This window comes from Bombina bombina, chromosome 1, assembly GCF_027579735.1.
Source record: "Bombina bombina isolate aBomBom1 chromosome 1, aBomBom1.pri, whole genome shotgun sequence".
In the NCBI taxonomy this organism is placed as follows: domain Eukaryota; kingdom Metazoa; phylum Chordata; class Amphibia; order Anura; family Bombinatoridae; genus Bombina; species Bombina bombina.
In genome coordinates, this window is record NC_069499.1 from 632,729,516 (window position 1) to 632,752,617 (window position 23,102).

The 23,102-nt window shown below is 38.3% G+C and overlaps 1 protein-coding gene across 3 annotated transcripts in view; it reads left to right on the forward strand.

Moving 5' to 3' along the window:
• Positions 1–14,987: 14,987 nt before the first annotated feature.
• EDA (ectodysplasin A) overlaps positions 14,988–23,102 on the forward strand; it is a 530,968-nt gene continuing 522,853 nt past the window's right edge. For 2 of the 3 annotated variants that reach the window (XM_053699041.1, XM_053699042.1), the window contains exon 1: positions 14,988–15,617. In XM_053699041.1, coding sequence (XP_053555016.1) covers positions 15,264–15,617 — 354 coding nt within the window. In that variant the 5' untranslated portion in view covers positions 14,988–15,263. The remainder of the gene's footprint in view (positions 15,618–23,102) is intronic. The other variant, XM_053699043.1, reaches the window with a different exon arrangement.

Genomic DNA, 23,102 nt, shown 5'->3' on the forward strand with positions numbered 1-23,102 from the left:
ATACAAAAATGTCACAGAAAATATATAGTGCTGAGAAGGCGTATGCCATCCTTGCGTCAGATGTCTGACTCAGACCCCAATTTTGACCCTGCCATATGCTCAGATACATCACTAGATGCAGTCTCAACTGATAGTGATGTATCTGTGGCTGCTAGACCCCCTGCTACCCCCCCCTACCAGCCCACCTGCTAGCCCCCATGCCAGAAGGAGGTGTGTTGCTGCCATTGCTGCTGAAGAGTGGGTAACACCTCATCTCCAGAGGCCAGATATCCCACCCTTCACAGCAAATGCTGGCATAAATATAGATGTGACAGGTTTTAGCCCCCAGCAGTTTCTGGAAGTGTCTCTGGGTGATGATGTATTGGGGAACATTGTCACCAAAAACTAATTTATATGCACATCAGTTCCATGCTGCAAAGCCTGGAACATATTTGGCAAAGCAGCAATGGGCCCCCATCAATGTGCCAGAATTAAAAAAATTCTGGGCATTGACCATGCTGATGGGCATCATAAAGAAACCTTCCATTCGCTCCTACTGGAGTAGTAGCCCCATCTGCTCTACCCCCATTTTCTCCCAGACTATGTCGAGGAAGAGGTATGAAATGATTCTGCATTTCATGCACTTCAGCGACAACAGCCTGTGCCCCCCTAGGGAGCATCCCCAATTTGACAGGCTGTATAAAATCCGCCCCCTGATAACCCACTTTTCTGCCAGGTTTGCAGAGGCTTATACACCTGGAAGGAATATATGCGTTGATGAATCCGTAATGAAGTATAAGGGAAGGCTGGGATTAAAGCAGTTTATTCCTTCCAAGCGCTCCAGATATGGGGTAAAGGTGTAAAAGCTCTGTGACAGCGAGAATGGGTATACTCAGGCCTTCCGGGTGTATGAGGGAAAGGATAGCCACCTTGACCCTCCAGGTTGCCCAGAACATATGGGAACCACTGGCAAGATTGTCTGGGACCTGATATTACCCCTAATGAACAAAGGGTATCACTTGTACTTTAGACAATTTTTATACAAGTGTCCTTTTGTTCAAGCTACTGTATTGCTTTGATACAGTAGCTTGCGGTACAATTAAAAAGAACCGCGCAGGTTTCCCAGGACAGCTTGTACGCACCCGGCTACAAAGGGGGGAGACCTCAGCTTTGCACCAAGAGGAGCTGTTAGCACTTAAGTACAGAGACAAGAAGGATGTATACCTTCTTACCACCATCCACACAGAGAGGACGTGGCAGTTTCTGTACGTGGCAGAGCTGAGATCATAAGGAAGCCAGTGTGCATCAAGTCTTATAACCGGCATATGGGTGGGGTTGATCTGGCTGATCAGCTGCTGCAGCCCTACCTAATTATGCGGAAGACAAGGGCCTGGTACAAAAAGGTTGCAATTTACCTAATGCAGATTGCAACCCACAACGCTTTTTTGTTGTTCAAAAAAGCAAACCCCAGAGTTAAAAAGACTTTTTTACAGTTTCTGCTCCAGATTATTACGGGGATTTTGTACCATGATGCGCCTGCTCCCCGGGCGGTGATGGGAGAGAGCAGAGTTGGGGCTACCCATTTTATTTTTAAAATCCCCCCTACTGCCGCAAAGCAGAAACCACAAAAAAATGCAGAGTCTGTACCAAGAGGGGGAAGAGAAGGGACACCATATATCACTGTCCTGATTGCCCTGGACAGCCTGCACTCTGCATTGGGGACTACTTCAAGCAGTACCATACAATGGTCAATTTTTAAAAAAATAAATACATTTGCTGTTTTATATATATATATATATATATATATATATTTTTTTTGGTTATGTTTACTGTTAGATGTTTTTTTGTTTTTTTATTTTAACTGTGCCAGATTTTTACATTTCACTACTCTATTTTTTCTAAAATTGGTTTTTTTTTTTAACCAAAACCCCTGTCAAACCTATGCATGGGGGACATAGGTGTTCTCAGGGTGCCTTGCAGAAAACAACCTGAAGTATGTTTTTGTAATAACTTACAACAGTCTCTCCTAAATCATAGTCAAAAAGCAATGTGTCTGTAAAAATGAAAATTGAAAAATTACCACCATACATTTTCTCCAATTTTTTGGGCTAAAACGGTTGCTTCAAAGGCATCAAAGCACACCATATACAATACCTTGGCGTGTCAACATTTAAAAAATATACACTTTGAATGCAATAAATAAAAGTGGGGTATGCGATAGGCCCCAAACTAAAGATAGGCCTATCAGAAGAAATACTCTAATTTTTAATAACTAAAATCATGTAACATAACCTTCCCAAAATCCTGGCAAACCTATGCATGGGGGGCATAGGTGTACTCAGGGTGCCTTGCAGAAAACAACCTGAAGTATTCTTTTGCAATAACTTACAACAGTCTCTCCTAAATCATAGTCAAAAAGCAATGTGTCTGTAAAAATGAAAATTGAAAAATTACCACCATACACTTTCTCCAATTTTTTGGGCTAAAACGGTTGCTTCAAAGGCATCAAAGCACACCATATACAATACCTTGGGGTGTCAACATTTAAAAAATATACACTTTGAATGCAATAAATAAAAGTGGGGTATGCGATAGGCCCCAAACTAAAGATAGGCCTATCAGAAGAAATACTCTCATTTTTAATAACTAAAATCATGTAACATAACCTTCCCAAAATCCTGGCAAACCTATGCATGGGGGGCATAGGTGTACTCAGGGTGCCTTGCAGAAAACAACCTGAAGTATTCTTTTGCAATAACTTACAACAGTCTCTCCTAAATCATAGTAAAAAAGCAATGTGTCTGTAACAATGAAAATTGAAAAATTACTACCATATACTTTCTCCAATTTTTTGGGCTAAAACGGTTGCATCAAAGTAATCAAACCACTCCATGTATAATACCTTGGGGTGTCAACTTTTTAAATATAATCACATTTATGGAAAACAAATAAATTGGGGTATGTTAAAAGAACCCCAAAAAAGACGATAGGCAAAGAAAATATGTTAAATGTGAAAAAAAATCATAAACACATGTCAGACATTTGGCATTGCACCGCCCAAACAAGCCACCAAACCTATGCATAGGTGGTATCACTGAACTCAGGAGATGTTGGTGACCACATATTGGTGTCTTCTTTGGTAGTAACACATAACAGGAGCTGTGAATCCATGTCTAAAGTACAATGTATGTGAAAAATAACACAAAAAAATGAATGCCCAATAGTTTGACAAAGACTAGTGGTTGAATTAGTGTATGGAAAGTTTTAAAATACCTGCATCTGAAATACCCTAGGATGTCTACATTTCAAAAATATATGGTTTGATGGGGGTAAATTTAATTGGCCGGCTTCAGAAATGTCCCAAATAGGACATGGGTGCATGATGACCGATGTGAAAATTCCAAGTTGAAAAACTGGAATGCGCTTCCTAAAAATAAGGCCTTTTAGCCCCCAGAGAACCCGACACACCTATACATGGGTGGTATCACTGTACTCAGGAGATGTTGCTGAACACATATTGAGGTGTTTTTTGGCAGTAACACATAACAGGAACTGAGAATCCACGCCTAAAGTACAATGTGTGTGAAAAATAACACAAAAAAATGACTACCCAAAAGTTTGACAAAGACTGGTGGTTAAATAAGTTCATGGAAAGTGTGAAAATACCAGCATTTCAAATACCCTAGGGGGACTACTTCTCAAAAATATATGGTTTGATGGGGGTAAATTTCATTGGCCGGCTTCAGAAATGTCCCAAATAGGACATGGGTGCATGATGACCGATGTGAAAATTCCAAGTTGAAAAACTGGAATGCACTTCCTAAAAAGAACGCCTTTTAGCCCCCAGAGAACCCAACACACCTATACATGGGTGGTATCAATGTACTCAGGAGATGTTGCTGAACACATATTGAGGTGTTTTTTGGCAGTAACACATAACAGGAACTGAGAATCCACGCCTAAAGTACAATGTGTGTGAAAAATAACACAAAAAAATGACTACCCAAAAGTTTGACAAAGACTGGTGGTTAAATAAGTTCATGGAAAGTGTGAAAATACCAGCATTTCAAATACCCTAGGGGGACTACTTCTCAAAAATATATGGTTTGATGGGGGTAAATTTCATTGGCCGGCTTCAGAAATGTCCCAAATAGGACATGGGTGCATGATGACCGATGTGAAAATTCCAAGTTGAAAAACTGGAATGCGCTTCCTAAAATTAAGGCCTTTTAGCCCCCAGAGAACCCGACACACCTATACATGGGTGGTATCACTGAACTCAGGAGATGTTGTTGAACACATATTGAGGTGTTTTTTGGCAGTAACACATAACAGGAACTGAGAATCCATGCCTAAAGTACAATGTGTGTGAAAAATAACACAAAAAAATGACTACCCAAAAGTTTGACAAAGACTGGTGGTTGAATTAGTGCATGTAAAGTGTTAAAATACCAGCATTTGAAATACCCTAGGGTGTCTACTTTTCAAAAATATATGGTTTGATGGGGGTAAATTCCATTGGCCAGCTTCAGAAATGTCACAAATAGGACATGGGTGCATGATGACCGATGTGAAAATTCCAAGTTGAAAAACTGGAATGCGCTTCCTAAAATTAAGGCCTTTTAGCCCCCAGAGAACCCGACACACCTATACATGGGTGGTATCACTGAACTCAGGAGATGTTGCTGAACACATATTGAGGTGTTTTTTGGCAGTAACACATAACAGGAACTGAGAATCCACGCCTAAAGTACAATGTGTGTGAAAAATAACACAAAAAAATGACTACCCAAAAGTTTGACAAAGACTGGTGGTTGAATTAGTGCATGGAAAGTGTGAAAATACCACCATTTGAAATACCCTAGGGTGTCTACTTTTCAAAAATATATGGTTTGATGGGGGTAAATTCCATTGGCCAGCTTCAGAAATGTCCCAAATAGGACATGGGTGCATGATGACCGATGTGAAAATTCCAAGTTGAAAAACTGGAATGCGCTCTCTAAAAATAAGGGCTTTTAGCCCCACGAGAACCCGACACACCTATACATGGGTGGTATCACTGTACCCAGGAGATGCTGCTGAAGACATATTAGGGTGTTATTTGGCAGTAACCCTTAACATTATCAGTAAATGTATTCTTAAATTGCTATTTTGTCAAAAAATCTAATTATTTTTTTTTCCCCCCCAAACTTTGGCATAGATTGGTGGTAAAATGGTTGCATGAAAAAAGTCAAAATACCCCAAGTTTAATACCTTAGGTTGTCTTCTTTTAAAAAATATATACATTTGAAGGGTTATTCAGGGATTCCTGACAGATATTGGTGTTACAATGTAACTATCGCCAATTTTGAAAAAACATGGTTTTGAAATAGCAAAGTGCTACTTGTACTTATTGCCCTATAACTTGCAAAAAAAGCAAAGAACATGTAAACATTGGGTATTTCTAAACTCAAGACAAAATTTAGAAACTGTTTAGCATTGGTATTTTATGGTGGTTGTAGATGTGTAAGAGATTTTGGGGCTCAAAGTTAGAAAAAGTGCGTTTTTTTTTCATTTTTTCCTCATATTTTATATATTTTTTATAGTAAATGATGATATGATGAAAATAATGGTATCTTTAGAAAGTCCATTTAATGGCGAGAAAAACAGTATATAATATGTGTGGGTACAATAAATGAGTAAGAGGAAAATTACAGTTAAACACAAACACCGCAGAAATGTAAAAATAGCCTTGGTCCCAGATGGTCAACAAATTGAAAAGTGGTCTGGTCACTAAGGGGTTAAGGTGGGAGAGTGCTAGTGGCGGCTCAAGGGGTTAAGGATACTGAGAAAGTTTGTTAGGAGGTGGCTAACACTTACAGAAGTCAGTTGTTACAGCATAAAACAACAGGAAGATGGAATTGCCCCCTTTTAATATGGATTATAATTGTACTAGACATGGAAAAGAGAAGATAAAAAAACACAAACCTGTTTTGCGTACAGATAGAATAGGATAGTTACCATAAATGTGCATACTATATATATATATATAACAAGAGTATTGAAGTATTACCTACCTTTTTTTATTTGACATTACATAGTAAAAGATAAGCTTTTGGTAGCTTCCTCTCTTCCTCAGGCCTGAAGCACGTTTGATCAATATGATAGAATTGCTCAATGATGTCTTGGAAAAAAGGGGGACTATGGAGACAGAAGGTGGACTTATATGAGATGAGGGAAAGAAGAAGCAGGGTGTCGTAAATAGCAGAAGATTAGTCTGACGGTGAAAAATGCAGGAGTGGGGTTGAGAATGACATGAAAAACACACACTAGCAGTGTAAATGCTGGCTAAACTTAGAGAAATGCATGCTGGGATATACTGTATGTACATAACATATTCACATAGAATGCACAGGCAGTCACTGATGTCAACATGTACTATATATATACAAGCCAAAAACAGATGTTAGGGGACTTACTATATAAAGTTTTGGTAATATCACAAAAAGCTGGAATCTTTATTCAGTCCTGTTTTTATTGTTTTGAACTATGTCACCATTCTCATTTCATATTTTTTCTGTTCCTGTGTGCCTTTAAAGTTCCCCTTCAGTATTTAAATTGTGAGGTTTATAATGGAGTGACTACTCTGTAAGAAATTGTGTCCAACTGGGGTACAGTATTTGCTTTCTTTGTGTGTGTTTTTTTTTTTTAAAACCTAACCAACTTTATTAGTAAATTTGTTGGTACAACTTTAAGAATCGCAGCTCCACGGTTTATAATTTACAGTTGTTGGTTGGTTTTCTCAAATTAAGTGTGAACAATAATATGGTGATTAACCCCAGCTAGTCTTAATTCTTCTTTCTTGAGATAACAGTCCATAAGTAGAAGATGATGGTATTTCATGGTTGGTTTCTCTGGGGGTTATGACTTAGGAATTGTCTTGTAACATTTTACATTATAAACAACAGCAAAGTAAGAAAAAAAAGAAAAAGAAAAAAAACATGCTTTTCTGTGGTTTTTAATCAAGTGTCTATGCAGATATATCCTAAGGTGCAGTTTTTGTCCAGTTTCCCCTCTCAAAAGCTTGTCTTTTACTATGTAATGTTAGTCCATTAAAAAAAGGTATTACTGCAACACTCGTGTTATTTTAATATTTGACTACTGGACTAATACAGCTACTACAATCTACTTGGACCCACTACATAGATAGATAGATATACACTGGTGTTCAAAAGTTTGGGGTCACTTAGACATTTCCTTATTTTCCATGAATACCTAAATGAAATTAGTTTGAATAGGAAATATACGGCCAGATTACGAGTTTTGCGTTAGGAGCTATGCGGTGCTAACAAGCAGTTTTCTCTCACCGCTCACTTACCTGCAGCGCTGGTATTACAGATTTTTGCAAACCCGGCGTTAAAAGTCAAAAAGTGAGCGTAGAGCAAAATTGTGCTCCATACCGCACTTCAATACCAGCGCTGCTTAAGTCAGCGGTGAGCTGGTCGTACATGATTTCCCCATAGACATCAATGGGGAGAGCCAGCTGAGAAAAAGTCTAACACCTGCCAAAAAGCAGCGTAAAACTCAGTAACGCAGCCCCATTGATTCCTATGGGGAAACTAAAGTTATGTTTACACCTAACACCCTAACATGAACCCCGAGTCTAAACACCCATAATCTTACACTTATTAACCCCTAATCGCCACCACCTACATTATTCTTATTAATCCCTAATCTGCCGCTCCGGACACCGCCGCCACCTACATTATACTTATTAACCCCTAATCTGCTGCCCCCAATACCGCCACCACCTACATTATATTTATTAATCCCTAATCTGCCGTCCCCAATGTCGCCGCAACCTACCTACACTTATTAACCCCTAATCTGCCGCCCCCAACATCGCTGCCACTATATTAAATTTATTAACCCCTAAACCTAAGTCTAACCCTAACATCCCCTAACTTAAATATAATTTAAATAAATATAAATAAAATTACTATCATTAACTACATTATTCCTATTTAAAACTAAATACTTACTGTACCTATAAAATAAACCCTAAGATAGCTACAATATAACTAATAGTTACATTGTAGCTAGCTTAGGGTTTATTTTTATTTTACAGGAAAGTTTGTATTTATTTTAACTAGGTAGAATAGTTATTAAATAGTTATTAACTATTTAATAACTACCTAGCTAAAATAAATACAAATTGACTTTTAAAATAAAACCTAACCTAAGTTACACTAACACCTAACACTACACTACAATTAAAGGGACAGTCTACCATAGAATTGTTATTGTTTTAAAAGATAGATAATCCCTTTATTACCCATTCCTCATTTTGCATAACCAACACAGTTATATTAATATACTTTTTACCTCTGTGATTACCTTGTATCTAGGAAGAAGTCAGAAGTCTTCATCCAAGCCGGGGCGAAGTGGTCCTCCAGACGAGCAGAAGTCTTCATCCAGACGGCATCTTCTATCTTCATCCATCCGACGCGGATCGGGTCCATCTTCAAGACATCCGACGCGGAGCATCCTCTTCATCCGGAGTCTTCTTACTGAATGAAGGTTCCTTTAAATGACGTCATCCAAGATGGCTTCCCTTAGATTCCAATTGGCTGATAGAATTCTATCAGTCAATCGGAATTAAGGTAGAAAAATCCTATTGGCTGATGCAATCAGCCAATAGGATTGAGCTTGCATTCTATTGGCTGATTGCATTAGCCAATAGGATTTTTTCTACCTTAATTCCGATTGGCTGATAGAATTCTATCAGCCAATCGGAATCTAAGGGATGCCATCTTGGATGACGTCATTTAAAGGAACCTTCATTCAGTAAGAAGACTCCGGATGAAGATGGACCCGCTCCGTGTCGGATGGATGAAGATAGAAGATGCCGTCTGGATGAAAACTTCTGCCCGTCTGGAGGACCACTTCGCCCGGCTTAGATGAAGACTTCTCTCGGCTTCGTTGAGGACTTCGGCCCGGTTGGATGAAGACTTCTGCCGCTTCCTTGAGGATGAATGTCCGGTCTTCAGAACAGTAAGTCGATCTTCAGGGGGTTAGTGTTAGGTTTTGTAAGGGTCTATTGGGTGGGTTTATTTTTTAGGTTAGGGCTTTGGGCTGCAATAGAGCTAAATGCCCTTTTAAGGGCAATGCCCATCCAAATGCCCTTTTCAGGGCAATGGAGAGCTTAGGTATTTTTAGTTAGTATTTTATTTGGGGGATTGGTTGTGTGGGTGGTGGATTTTACTGTTGGGCGGGTTGTTTGTATTTTTTTTACAGGTAAAAGAGCTGATTACTTTGGGGCAATGCCCGTAAAAGGCCCTTTTAAGGGCTATTGATAGTTTAGTTTAGGCTAGGGTTTTTTTTATTTTGGGGGGGCTTTTTTTATTTTGACAGGACTATTAGATTAGGTGTAATTAGTTTAAAGATCTGTAATTTTTTTTTTTTTTTCTGTAATTTAGTGTTTTTTGTGATTTAGCTAATTTAATTTATTTAATTGTTTTTAATTTAGTTAATTTATTTAATTATAGTGTAGTGTTAAGTGTTAGTGTAACTTAGGTTAGGTTTTATTTTACAAGTCAATTTGTATTTATTTTAGCTAGGTAGTTATTAAATAGTTAATAACTATTTAATAACTATTCTACCTAGTTAAAATAAATACAAACTTGCCTGTAAAATAAAAATAAACCCTAAGCTAGCTACAATGTAACTATTAGTTATATTATAGCTAGCTTAGGGTTTATTTTATAGGTAAGTATTTAGTTTTAAATAGGAATAATTTAGTTAATCATAGTAATTTTATTTACATTTATTTAAATTATATTTAAGTTAGGGGGTGTTAGGGTTAGACTTAGGTTTAGGGGTTAATACATTTAATATAGTGGCGGCGACGTTGGGGATGTCAGATTAGGGGTTAATAAGTATTATGTAGGTGGCGGCGATGTTAGGGACGGCAGATTAGGGGTTAATAAAATTTATTTTCGTGTTTGCGATGTGGGGGGGGCCTTGGTTTAGGGGTTAATAGGTAGTTTATGGGTGTTAGTGTACTTTTTAGCACTTTAGTTAAGAGTTTTATGCTACGGCGTTAGACCATAAAACTACTAACTACTGACTTTTAAATGCGGTACCAGGCTTGACAGGAGAGGGTCTACCGCTCACTTTTTGGAAGACTCGTAATACTGGCGCTATACAAGTCCCATTGAAAATATAGGACACGCAATTGACGTAAGTGGATTTGCGGCATTTTCGAGTCTGGCCAAAAAAGTGAGCGGTGAGCCTGTCATTTCAAGACTCGCAATACCAGCGGGCGTTAAAAAGCAGCGTTGGGACCTCTCAACGCTGCTTTTAAAGGCTAACGCAAGACTCGTAATCTAGGTGGAAATTATCAAACCTAAAAAAGAATTACACCTAATCTAATAGCCCTATAAAAATAAAAAAGTCCTCCCAAAATAAAAAAAAAACCTAGCCTACAATAAACTACCAATAGCCCTTAAAAGGGCCTTTTGTAGGGCATTGCCCAAAGTTGAACAGCTCTTTTATCTGTAAAAAAAATACAAAGACCCCCCAACAGTAAAACCCACCAACCAACCAACCAACCCCCCAAAATAAAAAAACCTTACTCTAACAAAAACCTAAGATACCCATTGCCCTGAAAAGGGCATTTGTATGGGTGAGCTCTTTTGCATTACTATTCAAATCAGCCAATAGAATTTTAGTAGCTCTCATCCTATTGGCTGATTTGAACAGCCAATAGGATTTCAGTAAATCTCATTCTATTGGCTGATTTGAATTTCCAAAATCAAATCAGCCAATAGGAATGCAAGGGACGCCATTTTTAATTGCGTACCTTGCATTGAAGATTCAGTATACAGCGGCGACCGTATGAAGAGGATGCTCCACGCCAGATGTCTTCAGGATGGACTCGCTCCGCACCGCCGGGATGAAGATAGAAGATGCCGCCAGGATGAAGATAGAAGATGCCGCCTGGATGAAGATGGAGCCGTCTGGATGAAGATGGAGCCGCCAGGACTTCAGCAACTGTAAGTGGATCTTCGGGGGTTAGTGTTAGGATTTTTTAAGGTTTTTTTTTAGTTTAGGCTTTTTGTAAAAGAGCTAAATGCCCTTTTCAGGGCAATGCAAAAGACCTAAATGCCCTTTTAAGGGCAATGACCATACAAATGTCATGTTCAGGGCAATGGGTAGATTAGGTTTTTTTAAGAGTTTTTTTTATTTTGTGGGTTTGGGGGGGTGGGGGGTTGTAATGTTAGTGGGTCTTTGTAATTTTTTTTCAGGTAAAAGAGCTGTTTAACTTAGGGCAATGCCCTACAAACGGCCCTTGTAAGGGCTATTGTTAGTTTATTCTAGATTAGGTTTTTTATTTTGGGGTGTTTTTTTTAAATGGGTATTAGAATAAGAATATTTTTTATTATTTTTGATAATTCGTTTTTTATTTTGTGCAATGTTTTTATTTTGTTTTGGGGTGGGTTTTTATTTTTAGATTAAGGGTTGGGCATTTCATAAAATAGCTGTATGCCCTTTTAAGGGCAGGAAAAAGAGCTGAATGCCCTTTTAAGGGCAATACCCGTACAAATCCCCTTTTCAGGGCAATGGGTAGATTAGGTTTTACTTTATTGTGTGTGTTTGGGGGGTGGGGGTTTGTATATTGTTAGGGGGTGTTAGTTTAGTTTTGTAGCAAAAGAGCTGTTAACTTTAGGGCAATGCCCTACAAAGGGTCCTTAAAAGGGCCCACAAAAGACCCTTTTAAGGGCCCTTGGAAGTTTATTATAGATTAGGCTTTTTTATTTTGGGGTGGTTTTATTTTTTAAACAGGGTATTAGAATAGGAATATGTTTTATTGTTTTGGATAATTGCGTTTGTTATTTTTTTGTAATGGTAGGTTTTTTTATTTTTTGGAATTTTAGTGTTTTTATTTTTTGTAATGTTAGGTTTTTAGTGTAAGGCAACTTAGGTTTTATTTCACAGGTAAGTTTGTATTTATTTTAATAACTATTTACTAACTAGTCTACCTAGTTAAAATAAATACAAACTTACCTGTGAAAGAAAAATAAAACCTAAGCTAGCTACAATATAACTATTAGTTATATTGTAGCTAGCTTAGGTTTTATTTCACAGGTAAGTATATATTTTGTTTTAAATAGGTATTATTTAGTTAATAATTGTAACTTTAATTTAGCTCTATTTTAATTATGTTAAAGTTGGGGGGTGTTAGGGTTACGTTAGGTTTAAGGGTAGTTTAATTTAGGTTGTTGCGATGTGGGGGGCTGGCGGTTTAGGGGTAAATAGGTTTATTTAGTGGTAGTGAAGTGGGAGGCCAGAGGTTTAGGGGTTAATAACTTTATTTAGTGGCGGCGATGTCAGGGGGCGGCAAAATAGGGGTTAATATATTTATTATAGTGTGGGCGATGTTGGGGTGCAGGGGAATAGGGGTTAATAGCTTTAGTATAGTGTCGGCAATATTGAGAGGGGCAGATTAGGGGTTAATAACATTATGTAGGTGTCGGCGATGTCGGGGGCAGCAGATTAGGGGTGTTTAGACGTGAGGTTTATGCTAGGGTGTTAGGTTTAAACGTATCTTTTTTTTTCCATAGACATCAATGGGGCTGCGTTATGGAGCTTTTCATTCCGTGATCACCTTCTCCATTGATGTCTATGGGGAAAGCGTGCACGAGCACATCAAAACGGCGCTTGAATTGTGTGTGGTATGGAGCTCAACACAACCATATCGCACACACAAGCCGGCTGTTTCAAAACTTGTAATGGCAGCGCTATGGGAGGTGAAATAATGCAACTTTTGATGCGTTTATTAAATTCCCTATAGCGCGCATAACTTGTAATCTACCTGAGTGTATTTTAAGGGAAATAATAATTGTGCAGCAAATGTGCAGCAATTACAGCCTTGCAGACCTTTGGCATTCTAGTTGTCAATTTGTTGAGGTAATCTGAAGAGATTTCACCCCATGCTTTCTGAAGCACCTCCCACAAGTTGGATTGGCTTGATGGGCACTTCCAACGTACCATACGGTCAAACTGCTCCCACAACAGATCAATAGGATTTAGATCTAGTGACTGTGCTGGCCACTCCATTAGAGACAGAATACCACCTGACTGCTTTTCCCCTAAATTGTTCTTGCATAGTTTGAAGCTGTGATTTGGGTCACTGTTCAATGTCCCTTTTACCCTGTATAAATCTCCCACTTTAGCACCCCCAAACCATCACATTGCCTCCACCATACATCATTGTTCTATGTACCGTACTCTTAAATAAAATGGAACATTTTAAATCCCCTCTCCTGTTCGTGTGTCAATTAACATAACAGCAAAAAGTTAAAAAAAAAAAAAAAAAAAAAAAAACAATACAAAAACCAGGGAAAACACACAAAAAGAATTTAACATAGCTTCCCCCTAAATAATAGCAATCATTACATTCCTTATAATACATGTAGGCCTAGAAGTCCAGTTAATAGATCTAGTCTGTTACAAAACAACTAGGAAACTTCCTCCGCATCAAACCGTGCCTCAGTATGATCTAGGGGGAAAGCAATGCCCATTCCCTGCTGGTATGCCGGGGGGGTTGGTTGGCCGGGGGAAAACTTATTTTATAGTATGGTACTTCAAACATTCAGTAGTTCATTGGTGGTTATCCAATATCTTACCAGGTTAGATTTTACTAGGGGCCTTATAATTTGCAGCTGAGTACTTATCGTCTGTGCCTCTATTACCTTTAACCATTTATAGAAAAACCTTTTTAATACTTTCTCAGAATCTGGTGGTATATTGTATTATTCCATTATCATTAGATTTATCATCTCCGATACAAATTGTGCTATACTAGGTACTTGCAAGCTTTCCATTTAGTAAGTAATAACATACGGCCCTGTAGAATCGCAGTATTAATTAAATTTGGGTTATCTCGCCGATCTGTACTCGGGTATAAAAAGAGAACCATTCTGTTATTAAGTTGGAGATTATAGTCTAGCATCCTATTTAACCAATATTGAATTTTTGACCAAAACTCTCTAATTTTTGGGCATGTCCAGAAGCAATGTTCTAAGTCTGCCTCTTTGGATCCACACTTATAACATACTATCTCCTTATTTCTGTACCATCTTGCTAGTTTAATTGGTGTAATGTAAAGTTGATTTACCCCCAATATATATACAGTATATATATTTATAGTGGAAACATACAAAAGGTTTATTTGCCAGGTGCTATTGTAATGGGTATCACATAACAAACATCACAAGAAAGGAATATAAGATTGTAGATGTTCCAAAATATGTGCAAAGCACATGAAAAACTACTAATATTGTACAGTTTATTGGTGAAACCTCAAACATACATACACATAATTGAACTAATTCAAAAACATTTGCTCTATGAGTCTGTTGAGACTTGTGAGTCAGGCTATGGATTAAGAGGTCCCAAAAAATGTAATTGAATGTACTGGTGGAATACATAAAAACGTTGTAGATTATATTTGTGGAGATTAATAAGAAAACAAAATTTAAGTGAATAGCTGGTTTTATAACTCCAAACTAGAGTACTAAAAGATGAGATATAGTAACACACAAAATTTAGAAATTACTTTAAAATTATATTGTGGGATTTAACAGAATCTGATCCCATGGCATAACATTCAAGTTAAAATGACCAGTTAGACGTTGGTGCTGCTGCTTCAAAAATGTTAACCCTCCTAAAATCACTGCTATGTTACTTTCCTGAACATCCATCTGTTCTTACAGCTTGTGTCCGCTAGGTGGCAATCTTTGTCACAATATTAGATGGGCGTGCTATCGCTCCTCTTATGCAGACTTCTTTTGGATGCGCTATGTGATTGGGTGATGGATTTCAAGGTGGTACGATTCTTATGTATCAGGGTGTGTTATAACGTTAATGGGCTGGGCCTTTTGGAGGCTGCTAAGGGTATCTAGGGATGGGTTTGTTTTAGAGTAGCGATGATTGGGAAGAATTAATGGAGAAAAAGGTGTGGCTACTGTTTTGTAGGACGGAGCTGTCTGCGGGATGGTCTGCCTATCCCGCGTTTCCTCTGCCCTGCTCCCGAGAGTTGTTTCATGCTGGTTTCTGTGTTGATTTGTGATTGTGTCGCCTGGTGAACGTTTCAGGTCTGATGGTGCCACTTGCGGCGCTGTTGTTAGCCCCCATTAGTCCAGTCTGACTTGCACACAGAAGGATCGGATAAGCCCCCGGGCCGGACAGCAGCTATTCTTCTTCTCGGAGTCTTCGCCTCATCCTTGCCCTGTGCGAGCATGGCACCCCAGAGTCTGCCTGGTCAGCCTGGGACGGAACCTTCCCTTTCATCTGAGCCCGGCTCCTCCTCTTCTCCCCTGCCTCACTCGGGATGCAGTTGCCCCAGATACTGCGGTAGCTGCCGGCTCTTCTTGGGATTTTTCGCGCTGTCACTCTCGCTGCATCTAGTGACAATATGCTGCTATCTAGAACTTCGCTCTGAACTTCGGCGAGATCATAACCCAGGAAATATCGCCTCTTCCCGAGACTCTGGCCCGGGTACCAGTGACGCCCATGGAGGCTTATCACAAGTTGGCAGGAATGCCCTGCGGCTATCTGACTTGCAGCTCCAAGCGACCTCCCCGCTGCATCAGGTAAGTCACCCAGCGTCCTGAGGCTCTGGTTATACTCACTGAGATGCTTTCATTGGCTGTGCCCGCTACATTATTATATAGATTTGTGTAGTAGTCAGAGATAATTATGTCGCCTTGAAGATTACAAAAAGCTTAGACTTATAATGAAAGACATTAGCCCGTACGTGATGTCTGTAAAGTATTCCTGCTGCGCTGAGTGACTGTGCTACCCATAAGCTGCGGTTTTACGCCTATGTATACAGTCTGTTTGCTTTTTGTTAACACACATTGTCATGCGTTTCCTTGCTGACGGCTACTAGTACGTAAAGCGCTGTCAGGGCTTGGAAAGTTGTCAGTGAACAAACATCCCGTTATTGCCAGCTGCGCTGTCACTGCGAGTGTCTGGGACTCACGGTCCCTTGTTGTGTGACACGTGCTCTCTACAGCTATATTCTTTCTATTGTAGCTTCTACCGGCGAGTATTTCTCTTTGTTTATAATCTAAACCACATACAATATATTATGTACTTTGTAGGCGATAATTTGTCATTATGTTTTTTGTTTGTGTATGACACTAGTTCCATGTTTACGTGTCGTAGTTTAACTTGTCAGAAATCTGTGCGAGTTTAAAAACTATAAACCTGATATGTTCTTGTGTAGTGCATGTTGTATTTTTTTAATGAGTTTAATGTCTTGGCTACCATAGTAGTATACTGAAGGACCTTTTCTTGGCTACCTTAGTAGTATACTGAAGGACCTTTTGACAACCATATACCATAGTAGTATACTGAAGGACCTTTTGACAACCATATACCATAGTAGTATACTGAAGGACCTTTTGACAACCATATACCATAGTAGTATACTGAAGGACCTTTTGACAACCATTGAGTCAATATGTATCTGCATTGCACTGGTTAATTATGCTTTAGTATGTTATTATTCTAATAGTGCAGTTCTAATTTACCTCATACGTCCTACTGTTTATCTAATGTATACTTTTATGATGCATAATGAATACAGACTGTGTGTAATTTGAAGCTTTTTTTTTTTTTTTTTGATGCACTTACGGGTCGATTTTATCAAGCTGAGGCGGACAGGGGCGCACATGCCTCCACTGCCGGTTTTCAGCGTCGCACAAGAGTGCTATTTTGCACTTGTGCAATGGTGCCCCCTGCCTACACACTGCCAATCACGCGGGGCAGGAGCTGTCAATCTCCCCGGTTGGACGAGACCAGGGAGATTAAAATTCGCCACCTAAGAGGTGGCAAGAGGGTAGGAAAGCAGCAGTCTGATGACCGGTGCTTGTTAAATACGGAGTGACGCATGACGTCACTGCACGTAACGGGAAGCCCCGGCGATGCCTGTCACTATGCAGGGCTGATCGCCCGGGTAGGAGCGGGTAGGAGCCCCCAGATCACCAAAAAGGTAGTTGAGTGCTAGCGACGGCTCTGAGCCGTCGTTAGCACTCAAGGGGTTAAAAAATTACATTGTTTAATTTAAAAAGTATTTGTTTTGATTATCTAGACTGCACCATCTCACCTTACATTTTTTTTTAGGGGGCAGAGGGGGATTGCTGGTCAGGACAGAGTATGGAGAGTTATCCTAGATGTCAAAAGGCAGTTTAAAAAATAAAATATATATATTTTTTTGGACCTGGGTAGCAAGCCCCAGGTGCTGAAACAAAATAAATGGTCAAATACAAAATTATAATAGGAGTAAATTAGAAAGTTGCTTAAAATTGCATGCTCTATATGAATCATGAAAGAAAAAAAATTAGTGTGACTCACTATATTGCTATATTTTCTTTATTGTGGTGGTCTGGAACCAAACCCGCAATATCTCCAAGGTATGCCTGTATTTAGTGAAAAGAGAAGGAAACCAATATGTAAAGGATTTCTACTTATTCACCTTGTCAGATAAATCTATGGGTTATCATAAGTAGTAGTACTTTTAAGCAATAATTGAATTCAATAGTGTAAGAGCAGAGACTACAAAATAAGGGTATATTCCAAAAAAGGTTTGCTTATATGTACTTTATGGAAATACTTGAATAAAGGTATATTTAAAATGTAACTTTTAATTAAATTTTAATTTAAAAGAAGCAGCAAAAAGAAGGGTTTTAAGAGTTTGTTTGTTGCTCACACACACATTTAAAAACACACCACCAGTGTGAATATCTAAGGTAAATAGTTGAAACTAGTATTTAATTAAATAATAATACTAGAGAGAGGAGACTGATATATTCTTACGACACCAAGGGGTACTGTGTCTTTAAATGCTTTTGATCTATCGCTCAGCATATATTATCAGCTTTGTTCTGTTGCTTTTTCTCAACACAGTAACAACATTCTAGTAAAACTAAGAGATTGCCACTAAGGACTAGATTTATCAAGCCCCTACGGCTGCAAGTTCTCACAAGAACTTGCTTGCCATTATTTATCAAGCAGCGGTCACCAGACCGCCGCTTCCCTAACCTCTTCTCCACCTCTAATGTGGCGAAATTCAATCTCCTCGGTCCAGTCAGACTGAGGAGATTGACAGCTCCTGCCTGCGCGTGATTGGCTGTGCGCGGGCAGGGGGCAGGATTGCACTTGAGCGCAAAATTGCGCTCCTGTGCAATGGCGAATACCTGCTGGTAATTTCGCCCTGCCACAGGCGAGCTGAGGCGTACAGGGGCGCGTATACGCGCCCCTGTATGCCTCAGCTTTAATAAATCTAGCCCTAAGTCTTCCAAATTTAAGACAAAATTATGTTTCAATAATTGTTTAATCTAGTTCAACATTAGCATATATGATTTTTTTAACAACAACAACTGGTGGGCAGTTAAAATACAAAGAATCCCCTGACATGGTCGCGTTTCACATACAGGGGTGTCTGTATTTAGAAACGGCAGTTTCCTCAGTATATGTGGGCACGTAGACTTATTTATTTTCCTAATACACCCTTAAAATTTTTTTTTTTTTTTTTAAGGTCTGAAATGAAAAAAATGAAAAGTAGAACCCCCCCCTTAATCATTACAAAAAAATATAAATTGATTTTTACCCATACATAAATGGGTTTGCGTTGGTAATCTGTAGCTTGTGGGTGAGAAGACCATGGTTTGTGACCAGTTTGACTTTGTTTAGTTTGCAGATTTCTCTTTATACACTTCAGCAATACATTTAGGCCTAGATTCAGTGTGGATTTGACTTAAAGGGACATAATACTCATGCTAAATCACTTGAAACTGATGCAGTATAACTGTAAAAAGCTGACAGGAAAATATCACCTGAGCATCTCTATGTAAAAAAGGAAGATATTTTACCTCACAATCTCCTCAGCTCAGCAGAGTAAGTTCTGTGTAAAAAGTTATACTCAGCTGCTGCTTAGCTGCAGGTAAAAAATAAACAAAAATGAAGAAATGAACAGCAGCCAATCGGCATCAGCAGTGCTGAGGTCATGAACTCTTTTACTGTGATCTCATGAGATTTGACTTCTCTCTCATGAGATTTCATTGTAAACTTCCTTTAAACTGAATAGGGAAATAACATGACAGTGCACAAGGCTCATCTCTTCAGGTGTCCCAGGACAGACATATTAATATGCTGCTTAGAAATCCTTTACATGTGGCTACTGAGGAACTTTTGAGGTAAAATATCTTTTTTACATAGAGATGTTCTGGTGATATTTTCTAGTCAGTTTTTTACAGCTATACTGCATCACTTTCAAGTGTTTAAACATTTGGGTATTATGGCCCTTTAAAGGGACAGTCAACATCAGAATTGTTGTTGTTTTAAAAGATAGATAATCCCTTTATTACTCATTCCCAAGTTTTGCATAACCAACACAGTTATAATAATACACATTTTACCTCTGTAATTACCTTGTATCTAAGCCTTTGCAGACTGGCCCCTTATTTCAGTTCTTTTGACAGACTTGCATTTTAGCCAATCAGTGCTCACTCCTCAGTAAATTCACGTGCATGAGCACAGTGTTATCTATATGAAACACGTGAACTAACGCCCTCTAGTGGTGAAAAACTGTCAAAATGCATTTAGATTAGAGGTAGCCTTCAAGGTCTAAGAAATTAGCATATGAACCTCCTAGGTTTAGCTTTCAACTAAGAATACCTGGTTATAAAAGTAAATTGGAAAGTTGTTTAAAATGACATGCCATATCTAAAGATTTTTTTTTTTTGGACTTGACTGTCCCTTTTAAATTGCTTGCAGTAAGACTTGATTTAAATCATGGTTTTCTACAGAAAGGTTTAATTTTTAGAATAACAACTTTTCAGATTATTTTTCCAGGTATATCAGAAAATTAAAGATTTAGGGCAAGATTACATAAGCGGCGTCGCCCGCAAAAGCCTGCGCTGCCATTTTTTACGTGATTTTGTTATCACATATACAGCGCAACGCATATAAATGCGGCACGTGTATTTCACCCATCGGCCGCAATTTTTACTCCCATAAGCTAACATAGAACTGCATCACAAATTGGTATCACATATTCAGCACAAGGACTTGGCATATTCAGCGCAAGGAGATAATTTACTCCATTTTCACCTCGCCACACATAGGCAGGCGCAGCAAGCCTTGCGCTGAGTATGCAAGCACCGTAACTGCCTGAAAATATTAACTAACACCTAACGCATGCGCAATATCTATCTACCCGTCAACCGCAATCCCCCATCGAAATAGCTAAGAAAGTATATTAACCCACATCAAAACTAATAATAAAAGTATTAACACCAAACCGACAACCCCCCACGACGCAATAAGCCTAATTAAACTATTAACCCCTAATCTGCCAAACCCACACAACGCAGTAATGCTAATAAATCTATTAACCCCTAAACTGCCAAACCCCACAACGCAAATAACTAATCACTAAGCCTCCTAAATTAATCCCATTACATTAAAATAATACTAAATTACAATTAAAACAAAAAAACCTAACATTACTTTAAAGAAACAAACAAACTAAGTTTAAATTAAGTTAAAATTGCAGAAAATAAAAAGTCTTACAGAAAATAATAAACATAATTATCTAAAATAAAAGCATTAAATCTAATCCCTAAGAACATACAAAAACCCCTCCAAAATAAAAACACCCCCTAATCTAATACTAAACTACCAATAGCCCTTAAAGGGACACTGAACTCAAATTTTTTTTCTTTTGTGATTCAGAAAGAACATGCAATTTTTCTCATTTACTCCTATTATCAATTTTTTCTTCGTTCTCTTGCTATCTTTATTTGAAAAAGGAGACATCCTAAGCTTTTTTTTTTTTTTTTGGATCAGAACTCTGGACAGCACTTTTTTATTGGATGAATTTATCCACCAATCAGCAAGGACAACCCAGGTTGTTAACCAAAAATGGGCCGGCATCGAAACTTACTTTCTTGCATTTCAAATAAAGATACCAAGAGAATAAAGAAAATTTGAGTAAATTAGAAAGTTGCTTAAAATTGTATGCTCTATCTGAATCACGAAAGAGTTCAGTGTCCCTTTAAAAAGGCCTTTTTGTAGGGCATCCTACAAGTTAAACAACTATTTTCCTTAAAAAAAAAATACTAAGTCCCCCCTATAACAATAATACCCCCCCACCCACCAAACCCCCCAAAAATAAAAAACCTAACACAAAAAAAATCCTAAACTACCCCTTGCCCCTAAAGGGACATTTGTATGGCCATTGCCCTTCAAAGGGCATTCAGCTCTTTTTACTGCCCTTCAAAGGGCATTCAGCTCTTTTAAGATTGCCCAAAATTCCTAATTTAAAAAAACGCAAAAAAAAAAAAAAAAGCCCAACTCTAACTCCCAGATAGGTACTCACGGTTCCTGAAGTCCGTCGTTTAAGTCTTCTTTCAAACGGCAACCTCTAATATCTTCATCCAGGACCGTGGAACCATGGAGCGTGCACTGAATAGTGAATGTAAGGTACGCGATTAAAAATGGCGTCCCTTGTATTCCTATTGGCTGATTTGATTTGTTAAATTCAAATCGGCCAATAGGTTCAAATCAGCACATCCAATATCGTGACCATTCTAAATATTGTTCATATTTAAAAGTTTAAAGTTATTGCTTGCTCTCTAGTGAAAGCCAAAATGGCACTAGAAGAATTAGCACAACCTGGGACCTAAAGTAAAGAGTTAGCGTTGAATTGATGGTAAATTTGCAGTCAAAGCAAAGAAGCATTTAAACAAGTGCTATAAATTAATTACCTATTTCAATGCTTTTACAACGTATTATTTTATTAAATCACTGTCAAATATATCTGCACTCTGGCTGCCTCACGCTAAACTGTTTTTTTTTAAATTTAAATGATGTTCTCTCCTTTGGCTGCTAAAACTGTTTGCCATGGGGCATGTATGAACGGGGAAAAAAAACTTAATTTGGAGATTCACATGCACCAATTTTCGTGATGTATTCAGTCCCCCCAGGCGCAAGCACGATACACTTGTGCACTGTAACTTAAAAGGAATTCGCAGCCATCAGTGACACGGAGTTGCTCCAATATGAGCAGTTGATTTGATGGTAAATTCAAGCATTTAACAAACACTAGGATTTACCATCATTAAAAATAAAGTCTAGTTTCTGTCAATTACTAAAAAGCTGGTGCTAAACTCACCCTTTTTTTGCTGAAGTATATTGTTAAAATCAGCGCCTCTTCAGCACTCCTTAACCAAACGTCACCTCATTGTAGAAGAGCGCGCTGGGCCATGGGCGGCCGGAGGCTCCTGATTTTAGCGATATACTTTAGCATAAAAAGGGTGAGTTTAGCACCCGTTTTGTAGTAATTGATGACAGAAAATAGACTATTTTTAGTAATGGTAAACACTAGAGTTTGTTAAACGCTTGGATTTACCATCATTTTAACAGTGGTTCTCCGTAATCCTTTCGTAAAGATAAACATAAGTATAGCTTTACAGAACAATTTAATTTATTTATGTATTGCATCCTAAGTGTTAAACATATGGTTGAAAAAGAGAATAATCAAGGTGTTGCAATACATCCAACGACGCCGGTCCAAGTTCAGATACCAGTCTCCTTCTGAAAAGGTGTGCTTGGGGGAAGAACCAATAAGACAGTGCGTGCCGCGTTGAAGACACTGTAGCATGGTGCATGTCAGTGGCCGAGCCAGCCGCAAAATACCAAATAGAAAATAGAAAAAAGGCAGCACTCCAGGGGAATAAAAAAGTAAAATCCAATACTTTATTGCATGATCAGGTTAAAAATACACCAACACTGGGGGACAGAAAATTATCCTTACTCGTTTCGTGCTTGTCGGCACTTAATCATAGGATAATCAGAGTGTTCACCTCCTTCCCTTTTTGATGGACATTTGTTAATATACAATTTATGAACTTATGTATATAGTTTCTGTCTAAATAGGAATTTGTCATCTCATTGCACTGCAAATGTATTGAAAGTAAAATTTGGTTATCATAATTAATGAAGTGTTGATTATTTTGATAGCAACAATATTGTTGCATTTTATATTATTGATACTTTAGTTTTAACAA